The following is a 12,375-nucleotide window of genomic DNA, read 5'->3' on the forward strand; positions in this document are numbered from 1 at the left end:
TCTAATCACAACTTGGGCTGCCCAGACCATGTCAGGTCCTTTGTATCTTAGATGAGCGACTTTGGGCCTCTCAGGCCCTCTTGTTTTGATCCACCACCAAAACCTGTTGAAAGTGATGAGTCATTGCGCTACTATGAAAGCACCTTTGTACATCCTGAATACAATGCTGCTGCAGAATTATAGCATCATGAAAATGTTAATTGGTGTATTTCCAAGATTCCCAGAAAATGTGCTATCAGATAAAGAAAGAAAAATTATCTTTTGCAAAAAAAGAGGCAGCATTTCAATCTAAAAATGAAGCTACATTTGAGCCTCACTCTGTGAAAGCAGGGTTTAATGCATGTGGGTATTGTCCCAGGTTAGCCTGCGCATTCTACACAGGCTTATTAAGGGCGACATTTTTCCGCCTAAACTAGATTTTTGCTATGCAGAGATTTCCTTTAAACGAAAAAAGTAAAAGCAGATAGTCATCCCTGATTAGCCTGTGCAGACTGTACATGCTAATTTGGGACACCTGTTTGACGCATATGCATTAAACCCATTTTTCACAGAGCGAGGCGCATATGTTTTCTGTACAGGTCTTCCAGCTGCACACTGGAACAAGGGAGATCACCTGGAGTATGTGTACAGGCTGCTTCACTCCCTTGCCTTACCAGAGTTCAGTCCCCTGGATCCTGACTCTGACAGATGTGTGGATGTTGAGAGAGATGTTTGGGCCTATGTTGCCATGGTAACTGGAGGGGAGTATGGTGGTGCAAGGACAAAGCTTTATTCCAGGTAACTGCTTTCACTTCAGTGAAACATTATAATCATTAGGCACAATCAAATCATTAATGGTAAAGGCTGCATTGGGTAAATAAGCAAAATAATTTCAATGATGTGCATATTCCTTAAGTTTTTGAAGAAAACTGTTACATGTTATTCTGTATTTATATATTAATATAAACAACTTATGGTATGAAATAAACGCTTTCAAATGCTTTGTGCATGCAATGTAAGTAAAGAAACTATTTTTGACATAATTATGTAAATTTTGTAATAAATTATGTAGTCACATCTATGTAAAACAGAATATGCAATTGAACATGTAGTTTTCTCTAAAGGGCTCAAGTTAGCAAAGTTAAACACTCCATGAGACTGCCTATGGATTTATAAGCTCATCTATGTTAACCATTGTTTGGGATGATTCAAGGTGTGATTCAGTCACTTCTCAAATGGTAAGCTTGTAAAGACAGTATAAAGAGTATCTGTATATTCCTACATTCCCGCTGTCAGATTGAAATCACTGCTGCACACTGTGAAGGCAGACTTTGAGGACACATGTTACCTGCTGGTGGGCGAGGGGAGCTGTGAACCCACATATCTGAACGTCCCCTGGAGCAACGTGCTCGCCATGTGCATCGACTATCGCTTAGACACGCTGGACTACATGGACCCTGACTGTGTCAAGGTCTGTGGCCATTGGTTTTCTGACTTGAGATATTGTTGTCCTTCATTTATATATATATATCATTTATCCCGTGTTTTCTGCTGACTTTTGTGGTGTGTTTCAGGCAGAAGAGTTGAAAGTAGTCTATGCTAGAGATACACTGGATGATTTCATGCCTCCCACTGTGTGGAAACATGCTGAACCAGAGGATCTGATCAAATGTAATAACACACTAAACCCCACATGTTTATCAAAATCTATGGTACAATGAGACCTCAGAGCTTTTTATTACCATTTTGGGAATACATGTATCACCTTTGCTTGTGAATTTTTGTGTGTTAATTTCCTTAAACATATACATATCAGTAAAAAGGATATTTCATGACTTTGTGTTAACTGCTATATTTTCTAGACTTATCTTGTTTTTTTTAAATATCTGAAAGTTGAATCTTAAGACTTGATTTGGGAAGATAGATATATTTTGCTATAGGGAATAAGACAATAACGGCTATAAAGTCAACGAAAACAAAGACCTCGATCTTATTTACAACCTGTTAATCTACAAAAACACTAGGACTTCAGTGTTTGACTGACATGGCCTGTAAAAACATCAAGTCACTGTCAGTGGTATTTTACAGACATCCTAGGAAGGCTTGGTAATAGTTCCCACAGTTAAGTGTTATCGCTATCAGGGATATTTTTCAAAGTCAGTGTAAAACAACTACATTTATATTGCTGGTAAATATCCCTTGAGTCACACAAGAATATATCCAAGCAGGGAACATGGTTTGTATTGAATGAGTGTAATGATGTTTGCAAATTAGAATTCACAGTTCACATAAAAAAAAATTCAATTGCTTGAAAGAGAAAAATTTCATATGTATCAAAATATCATACTAAAATGTCATATGTATATATTCCAGTGCAGAGAATACCGTATGGACAATCATGGTTTTGCTACTATTAAATATTTATTGTTATAGCTGATTCAAAACACATTTTAAGAAACATGAGCTGTGCAGTGTTACAATAAAGTATTAACTGTGTTATCAATAAAAAAAAATCAAGTACATAAATATACATTTTATTGATTCAATGATTTTAGGTACCCCATCATTGGACCAGACCATCTCCTGTGCAGTGAACGAAGTAAGAGAGAAAAAGGCCTCCACGAGAGTTCCTATAGAAGTAGCTGTAGTAGACAACTTTGTTTCCAAAGAGAAAAATGAAACAAAAAGTTCTGCACATTCCCTGTTGAGCTCTATCAAGTCAGAAAGCAGGGAATCTGATCATTTCCATAAATACTTACAGAGCGTGCTCAACAATGGAGAAAAAATTGACGATGACTTGTCAGATAGTGAACAAAGTTTTTCTTCACAAATGAACAGGAACGATTTTAGCATGGGAGCAAACCAATATGAGGGCAAGTTTAATGCAACAAGATTCTTCGATCGATCTCAGAACGACTTATCGGCCATTTTTGACACCAGTAACATTGAATTCAAAGAATTGCAGACGTCAAAGAGGAGGAAGTCAGACTTTGACGAGAAAGAGTTGTCTACCCTGTATGGAAAGAAACGCAAGGAGCGCCTCTCGGAGGTTTTCAACAACGACCCTGTCATGATGTACCTTAAAGAGCCCACTTTGCACGAGGACTTGGCAAGCCTACAGGAAAATGTGCGGGCAGAACGGAGGAACAGCGACATGTTTGAGAAGAAACTCAAGCAGATTCTCCAACAAAACTAGTGCCCTTAAAACTGAACGTTGTAAGACTTTTTTTCCCAGAAAACTGGGACAGATGTTGATTAATAGAAATGTTGCAGACATTTTAGTTGCTATAGTTCATTTAGTCAATATTCTGATTTAGTAGGTGAGAGCTACAAACTGTGACAGTTTAAGACTGGTTCCCCAGAAACTGTTGCAATGACTTTGGGTGATATTTTGGCCAACAACACTTGCATTTAAATTACTTGAGTTGGCTGTGGCTCTATCTGCAGCAGTATGTAGATATCCACACTGTGACAGTTGATTTGAGTGATGTTTAAGCAAACTTTGCAGGTATTGAATGACTGAAGTTGACTGTGTAAATGTTGAACCAACAGCAGAGTTACCATGATCGCAGGCATTTAAACAATGATTGTTGGCTACTGTATATAAAGTTATGGATTTTGAAAAATGAGTTGCATATAAAGTCCATTGTTTTGTATGAGATAAACTTGGTTTGTTAACATCATGTTGTACGTTTGTATGTAACTCGAAACTGTAATTTTGGAAGGGTATTTGTTATCGCAATGTAAATCTTGTGTGTAATGATCGTGGTATGTTCCCTATAGCTTCATATGTTCAAAATGATATATCAAAAGATTGATGAAAATAAATGAATGAAGCAATCTTTATGTGAGCATATTGAAAACCGCATGAAAGTATTTTGTAAACATGTTTATGTTCAAAGCATAGAGAAGAAATCAATATGAACATGCTCAAAAAAAAATTATTGGAAATATAAAAATGATAAATTAACATCCAGATCATTTCAGGCCCACATCTTTTTTTGGACACTAACAGTTTTATATAAAGTTATAGCTGTTATTGTTTGTCTTTGCAATAACTTATGCATGTACATTGCATTTCTGAAATCGTAGGATTTATGTATGCATATATTTATGTTTGTGATTTAACCTCCTTTCAGCTTATTTCCTCCTTTTAAATGTCTAACTTATTGTACTAGTAGTAATTATTTGTATGGATCTATTTACAAATGAAGAGTGTAACTGAACCATGTAAGGGGAGGAATTCATTTTCCTCCCCTGACGTGGTTCTTAAATCACACTCCAGTAAATTTCAAGCTAAAGCATTAATATATGATATTTATGATATATGTGGTCTCATTTTAAAAAATGCTCCAAGAAGTTTAAGTTTCAAATATAACTCATTTACACATTTGATTGTTAACTGTTTCCAGAATTTGTTGTAAAGCTATACAAATGTTGCTTGTAGCGCAGATCATGTGATACTACATTTACATATAACACTAGTCAAAATCTGATGGATCTAAATTGTCCTTGAAATTCAATTAATCCAACGTTGATGCAAAATATGAAGTATTTATCTTGATAATAAGTTTGTCTACAACTTATTAATATGCTGCAAGGGAACCAAGTTTGGAAACATAAAAGAAATAAAGTAGTACATGTCTGGTTTTTATTTTTCTAGTTTGACGCTCTGTATTAGGATTCTTGCCATTTAAAAATATATAACATGGTTTACAACAAGTTATACAAAATGAAAGTCACACATGCTCACGCTGGTAAATGTATTGATAAATCTTCATTATATCAAGTTCTGTATATCTGAGGTATTAACATGCTTCAAATTTACAAACAGTTTCAATCCACAGGTGTTTAGCGTCTGTCTATGATAATGATTAGTAAAAACATCATTTTCAATGATAAATAATCATATTATAATGAAAACTAAACTTTTCTGGAAAACAAAATTCACTATCAAATATATAATATATATTTGATAGTGAATTCTTTTTTTTTTCAGAAAAGTTTAGTTTTCGCTATAATATGATTATTTATCATTCAAAATGATGTTTTCACTAATTAATATCATAGCCACACGCTAACCACATGTGTTTCAATCTTTGTTCTAACTGCAAGAAGAAATACAAAAAACTATGTAAGAATACCATGAAACATTATTAAGGTAAAACCGCCTGGCGTTGTATTCACTGTGTGCTCGTGTTGTTGTTGCGCACGGGTTTCATATGCGGCATCCAGACGCCCTCGGGCTGGGCAGGCGTAGAGCGTCTGCTTCCATTAACATTCGTCTGCAAACATGGTATTTATAATGTATATGAACACCGTTTGTTGTTGCTAGCACTGTTAACTCAGGGCTATGAATACGGTTGTATAAGCTTGCACAGAAAGTATCGAAGGATTCGTACCGGATTATGATTGTCTGGCGTTTTTGTGTGTGTGCGTGAAGCATATCTGCATATATCCCTCTTAAAGGGGCCTTTTCACAGATTTTGGCATGTTTTGAAGTTTGTCATTAAATGCTTTATATTGATAAATGTAAACATTGGATATAAAAAGCTCCAGTAAAAAATCAAGAATAAAATTAAAAAATGAAAAAAGGTAACCCTCAGCAGAGCTCGAATCACTGACTCCTGGAGTAAAAGGTCGTACATTTAGACCACTCGGCCATCCTTCCGGGTACAATGTCAGATGTATTTTATACTCTATATAAGCAATCCTCGTAGTTTCACAAAATATAACGACAACAACAGAACTCTCCAAATTATTAATTCGTTTCGCGTTGCAATGCTTTATAATTTTCGGGTTTTAAATCGTCAAAAGATGCATATAATGGCTATTTTAGAGCATGGTAAATGTTCAGTATTACTGTTTCCTCACAAATATCATAACTAAAACGAAAATTTGCGAATCTGAAACAACTTTTTTCAATTTTGTCAATTTACCCAAACGTGAAAAGGCCCCTTTAAGACTGTGACAGTTCTACTTTATATTGCTTGCAGGTGTTCATTTAGTTTTATTAACTATCGGTACAAAACAATAGGTTGCAGAATGCGGATTGTGAATGCACATTCACCCAAAATGTACAATATTATTTTATCTCAAATGTCGATTGCGAAAACTGCGTTCAAGATAATTCTGTCATTTGAGATTATAAACTATATTAATTGCTACACGGGTGAGCGTTTTCAGAAAACATCAAACTAATCGAGCTGCTTTGTGTCGTTTTTTGGTTCAAACATTTGACAGCTATACTGTATTTATTGAACAACGGTTGATCATATAATCTACACTCTGAATAACCATAGCTCAGTATGTTCTAATTCTTTATATTTTCATATATATATATAATTAATTAATGCGCACGCGAATTATGAGTAATAGTTTCTATATGACATCATCTTTTTAAAGACCGTTCAAAGTATGAATACACAGTTGTTTTATTTTAGAAACGTAGATAGAATAGCGATAGATGTCACTCTTGCTGCTGAAACACTTCAATGTCCGACGACCGTTCTCAGCGTCTCTGAAACAAAGCGGAACATTTCAGTCACAATTTGAATCGAAACTGATTGCATTGCATTTGCATCGGTATATTCTTAAAATAGACCCAGTAATTAATTTAAAGTCGTAATTATTATATATGTGAGCCATTATACCGAAAATGTTCTCAATCATAAAAGTGACTGAAATATTCTGCTTCCTTGTATTACCGGATTTTTTGTGTCTACGTGCACGTATCACCTGCTATATTTCTGAGAGGCTATAGGGAAAACAGCATGTTATTCGGAAAGTAACGTCACTCTTCACATTACAACTTTGTCCTTCATTCAGTCCTACCAGGTTGTTAATCAAATACAACTACTATTGGTTATTTAAATCCAAATGCATATTATTACTTTCAAGTTTTATCACCTTGTCAATATCTGTACGATTATTTTTTTAATCAATATCACATTGGAAATGGATGTCATTGTAGTTTTCATAATACATGATTGCAAATTGTGTCGTGTTAATTCTCAAAGAGGCCGATTTTTTTTAAATGTTTGAAAACTAATCAAATACGCTTTATTTGATTGGTTGATACTCACATACGAAATTTGGCCGTCGTCGATGCGCCCCCTATGTGACAGTATAGGGGGCCGACAGCACCAGCAGCCGATATGGTCCGCCTCGTCCAGGGGTCGTCTTAGTGCGCCCACGCCCAGGATGTTCCCGGTCCAACACCTGCCAGCAGAGAAATATAGGCCTCGTCAAAATTAATTCTAATTAAGGGTCGTTAGTAAGAATGTCCATGGGTTCAATTATCTGCCAGCAATACTTTTTGAGTTACGGAAGACACAGTGGAATTTTTTTAAGTGCCATAACTCTGGTTATATAACAAAATATCCCTGTTAAATCATGCAGGGGTGCAAAATCTCCTGATGGTTTACACACTTGTGAATTTTCAGCCTTATTGATTCAGAACAGTTTTAGAAACGCGTGACACAATTTAAATAATGTCATTTTGTATATGAAGGGGCGAAAACATGTAACAAAAATATAGAGTTGCGCAATATCACACACTGGTTAATCTGTTTGAAAAGTATTATCCATCTAACAGTCATACGTTCATGAAATGAAAAATCCGACGGAAGGACGGACAGACGAAGAAAAGCTATATCCACCTCTGTAAGTTGAGGCATTTATTATAAATTAAATACAAAGCCTGTTTCTGACCGGTTTGTGCGAAAACACGTACATTCACTTGTAAATCTAGTGTATCTACATGCAGCAGAGAGCGCGACATGTGACTTCATCACATAGGCGCATACAGCATATAGTAAGACACGTGACTTACCCACATATGCGCATTCAGAAGAGAGTATGACGCATGACATATCCACATAGGCGCATTCAGCAGAGAGTAAGACACGTGACTTACCCACATAGGCGCATTCAGCAGAGAGTTAGACACGTGACTTACCCACATAGGCGCATTCAACAGAGAGTGAGACACGCGACTTACCCACATAAGCGCATTCATCAGAGGGTAAGACACGTGACTTACCCACATAGACGCATTCAGCAGAGAGTAAGACACGTGACTTACCCACATAGGCGCATTCATCAGAGGGTAAGACGCGTGACTTACCCACATAGACGCCTTCAAAGAGAGTAAGACACGTGACTTACCCAATAGGCGCATTCAGCAGAGAGTAAGACACGTGACTTACCCACACAGGCGCATTCAGCAGAGAGTAAGACACGTGACTTACCCACATAGGCGAATTCAGCAGAGAGTAAGACACGTGACTTACCCACATAGGCGCACATAGGCGCATTCAGCAGAGAGTAAGACACGTGACTAACCCAAATAGACGCATTCAGCAGAGAGTAAGACACGTGACTTACCCACATAGACGCATTCAGCGAGAGTAAGACGCGTGACTTACCCACATAGGCGCATTCAGCAGAGAGTAAGACGCGTGACTTACCCACATAGGCGCAATCAGCAGAGAGTAAGACAAGTGTCTTACCCACATATTGCCGCATGCATCAGAGTGAGACACATTAAATGAACGCATAGGCGCATACAACTGAGAATGGGAAAAGCTACATGTCTATATAGGCGCATTCAGCAGAGAGGAAGACACGTGACTTACCCATGTTGACATATACAGCAGAAAGGGACACGCGTGACTTACAAGCTAAGACGTTAACATATGACAGTGATTCACGTGACTTTCTAAGAAACAAGATTTCACCAGAAAGTGAAACACGTGACTTCCCCACACTGGCGCATACATCAGATAGTGAAACACGTGACTTACCCACATAGGCGCATATATCAGATAGTGAGACACGTGACTTACCCACATAAGCGCATACATCAGATAGTGAGACACGCGACTTACCCACACAGGCGCATACATCAGATAGTGAGACACGCGACTGACCCACACAGGCGCAAACATCAGATAGTGAGACACGCGACTTACCCACATAGGCGCATACATCAGATAGTGAGAAAACGTGACTTACCCACACTGGCACATACATCAGAGAGTGAAACACGTGACTTACCCACATAGGCGCATAAATCAGATAGTGAGACACGCGACTTACCAACATAAGCGCATACATCAGATAGTGAGACACGCGACTTACCAACATAGGCGCATACATCAGATAGTGAGACACGCGACTTACCCAATAGGCGCATACATCAGATAGTGAGACACGCGACTTACCAACATAGGCGCATACATCAGATAGTGAGACACGCGACTTACCAACATAGGCGCATACATCAGATAGTGAGACACGCGACTTACCAACATAGGCGCATACATCAGATAGTGAGACACGCGACTTACCAACATAGGCGCATACATCAGATAGTGAGACACGCGACTTACCCAATAGGCGCATACATCAGATAGTGAAACACGTGACTTACCCAATAGGCGCATACATCAGATAGTGAGACACGCGACTTACCAACATAGGCGCATACATCAGATAGTGAAACACGTGACTTACCCAATAGGCGCATACATCAGATAGTGTGACACGCGACTTACCAACATAGGCGCATACATCAGATAGTGAGACACGCGACTTACCCACATAGGCGCATACAACATAATGTTAGGCACGTTAGCAACAGTAAGGCGGCGACTACTGATGTTATTCCGAGCGTCACCTGCAGCCACACGGGAACTGAAAACAGACACAAGCAGCATATACATACTTATAATGTAGGCCTGAATTTCACAAATCCCGATGATATATGATAAAACGATCGTTTAACCAGACAATGTATGCTGTTAAAATGAACAGGTTGCCGAAATTGACAGAACAGACTTTTGGCACTAACATCAAATGATTTTATAAATCCAGAGCTTTATTTAGGCCGATGAGTATTTATTGTAAATTCATGATTATATGCATTTTACATTTAACTGCAGCGGAACACCGGTGTTCTTAATATATTTAATATATAATTGGTGGTCATCTCAGGTGAACAGCCATTGGTATGAAAGGGGCCGGGTGACACTATGCACTGACCGGCGTTACATGACTGAAATACAGGTTAATGCAGCGTACAAATTCAATTAATACAGCGTACATATTCAAATTAACGGACACATTTTAAATTCATTTCTGTTGACGATCTTTCCAGTCTGAAAGTACAAACTCTCTGTCCTAAATGATTTACATTTTATAAGTAACATCTGCGTATTTTCCTTTAAAAATCTAAAACGGTTAAGATGGTTAGTCGGTTAAACTGTGCACCTAACTATGCCAGTAACTGACCTACTTAAATTCCAGTTAAATTGATAATGGAAGTATAAACTATGGTATGACAATTGTTCACACATGTCATGTGGCCGGCTTGGAATAGAACCCGCGATTCTCGCATGCAGTTCTGCCCTCAATCAAATATGCTAGTCAGTCCGTCTTAATAACAAAACAAACAAGCAAAGCAAAAAACGGTACTGACTGTCATTAGTGTATAAGTAGATGAGCGGCGATGGCGCTTGTGTTGAGGCCATGGTCCCGTTCCCTTCACGCTATCCGTCAGTAACTCCTAGAGCGTAGATCCCTGTGTTTCCTTCTTAATCCGCCTCCGGTCCTAGTCAAGTTGAAATCGTTTTATATTAAACAAGTAAACGTTGATAGTTCCGCTGTTCAATGCTGTTACTAATATGTAATAAAAATGTTATGTTCGTGTGCTTTTATTTGTATTCAATGAATTAATCATATAGATAATTATTGTTCGTTTTGCTAAATTTACGCTTCACGTTTCCTGGCTATTCAGACATTGCTAGAGCCACACCTAGCTTGTACTTTCGTCCCGTCATAAAACGAACGTTGATTGTTTTTGTTTTAAACACACTATATATGAAAGCCTACGGTTGTTTTTGAAACACTAAAACATTTGCACTTCTGCCTGAGTATATTCCTTCGTCTCTCGCTATCGACTGAAAGTGCGCCGTTTTAAGGGTATAAATTGTTTATAAATAGGAGTATTTAATCACCTATTCTAAATAATAAAATAAATACCAGTATCAAAACTAGAAGTTTAGCTTGGCATTTCTTGAAACATATCTTATCTACCAAATTTGCGTTACTAAAGGGCTATCGATGTTTATTTTGTTGTAACCGGACTTAATTACCTGTTTCTGTTTAACATTGACGTGTCATTACAAGGCATCTGAATCATATTATTTGCATGATTTAATAATTAATATTTTTTTTAGTTCGTTCATAAGAATGGACCCACGATGTAGGGTTTTATAGTGTAGTCAACCTGTATTCACTTGAATGTTTTTAAACCAATTCAAATTATATATTTTTTTGCAGTACATTCAGTATTAAAAAGTGTAAAATGACATTCTATGTTTTCAAAAATTTTAAAATACATCGTGACATTTAACGTATTTATTGGTACATAAATCTATTTATTGTTAAAGGGACATTTTCACGTTTTATGAAATCGACAAAATTAAAAACAAATGTGTCAGATTCTCAAATTTTCGTTGTAGTTATTGGTCATTGGTTCGAGCCCAGTTGAGAGTTACTTATTTTTCTTTCTTTAATTTTATTCTTAATTTTTACTGGAGCTCTTTACATCCAATGTTTTCATTTAAAACGAACTTTTTACGTTTTGTAAATTGACAAAATAAAAAAAGCGTAAGACGTTTACTCCTGGGGTCAGTTGAGAGTTACTTCATTTCTTTCCTTAATTTTATTCTTAATTTGTACTGGAGAATATGTCTGTGTACCGGTATATACTTTTAATTATTATAAAAAAAAAGAAACAGTACATAAGAAATTCTTCAGCGAAACCCTCGCATTCAAACTTAAGCCATAACCAAGCAATAAAAGGCAATGCCCACACAACGTTAGTCCTGTCTCACTTTCAGAACTGCGCAAGCACATAGAATCCGCACGCACAGAACCTCATCATGCTCATATCATAAGTCAAATGGGTACACTGCACAGTTCGCATACAGCCGCTTTCCCAGTTCAATCAGTGTAGCATGGCTGTTCGACCAACTGGACCGGGATACTTTATTCAAGATAATCCGTGACCTTTTAGACATTTCCAAAGACCAGTGCCGGACCAAAGTCATAGCCACCACCCGTAATACCCATTCGCTTAAATTCAGACATATATCAACATCTGCGACATCTCCCTTTTCTCTGCGTGAATAAATCAATGAAATTTCTTGCCTGTGCAAATTGTAGAGGCTTCAAGTAAATGCTTTCTTATCTTCCTTTTTAACTTAATGTTTAGGGTCCAGCTGTAAGCTTACCATTTTTTATATCGGGGGCTGTGTCTGAAGTGGCAACCACAACTGGAGAGGCTTGTATGGTTATAGGGGGATGATAGTGCAGTTGGAAAGTTCT

General features: G+C 37.3%; 2 protein-coding genes across 3 annotated transcripts in view; one reads left to right on the top strand and one right to left on the bottom strand.

Annotated features, from left to right (window-relative positions):
* LOC127881746 (germinal-center associated nuclear protein-like) overlaps positions 1 to 4,725 on the top strand; it is a 40,598-nt gene extending 35,873 nt beyond the window's left edge. Inside the window, exons 28-31 of the mRNA XM_052429829.1 lie at positions 579 to 777; positions 1,276 to 1,450; positions 1,554 to 1,650; positions 2,535 to 4,725. Coding sequence (XP_052285789.1) covers positions 579 to 777; positions 1,276 to 1,450; positions 1,554 to 1,650; positions 2,535 to 3,175 — 1,112 coding nt within the window. The 3' untranslated portion in view covers positions 3,176 to 4,725. The remainder of the gene's footprint in view (positions 1 to 578; positions 778 to 1,275; positions 1,451 to 1,553; positions 1,651 to 2,534) is intronic.
* A 361-nt stretch (positions 4,726 to 5,086) lies between these two features.
* LOC127832205 (uncharacterized) lies at positions 5,087 to 10,909 on the bottom strand. Of its 2 annotated transcripts, none has more exons than XM_052357504.1 (4): positions 10,463 to 10,909; positions 9,582 to 9,678; positions 7,065 to 7,200; positions 5,087 to 5,264 (listed from the first exon to the last, which is right to left on the bottom strand). In XM_052357504.1, exons 1-4 carry the CDS (start codon positions 10,512 to 10,514, stop codon positions 5,163 to 5,165), a joined length of 387 nt encoding a protein of 128 aa, XP_052213464.1. In that variant the 5' UTR covers positions 10,515 to 10,909; the 3' UTR covers positions 5,087 to 5,162. The 2 variants fall into 2 exon arrangements, with proteins under 2 accessions (XP_052213464.1, XP_052213465.1); XM_052357505.1 differs by lacking the exon at positions 5,087 to 5,264 and adding an exon at positions 6,338 to 6,499.
* Between the last annotated feature and the right edge of the window lie 1,466 nt (positions 10,910 to 12,375).

This window comes from Dreissena polymorpha, chromosome 5, assembly GCF_020536995.1.
Source record: "Dreissena polymorpha isolate Duluth1 chromosome 5, UMN_Dpol_1.0, whole genome shotgun sequence".
Classification (NCBI taxonomy): domain Eukaryota; kingdom Metazoa; phylum Mollusca; class Bivalvia; order Myida; family Dreissenidae; genus Dreissena; species Dreissena polymorpha.

Excerpts from the sequence above, each read along its gene's own strand:
- LOC127832205 (XM_052357504.1), bottom strand. The coding sequence starts at position 10,514 with ATGGCCTCAACACAAGCGCCATCGCCGCTCATCTACTTATACACTAAT. Across the intron at positions 9,679-10,462 it reads CTACTTATACACTAATGACA|TTCCCGTGTGGCTGCAGGTG; the intron begins GTCAGTACCGTT and ends GTCTGTTTTCAG. Across the intron at positions 7,201-9,581 it reads TGTTGTATGCGCCTATGTGG|GTGTTGGACCGGGAACATCC; the intron begins GTAAGTCGCGTG and ends CTCTGCTGGCAG.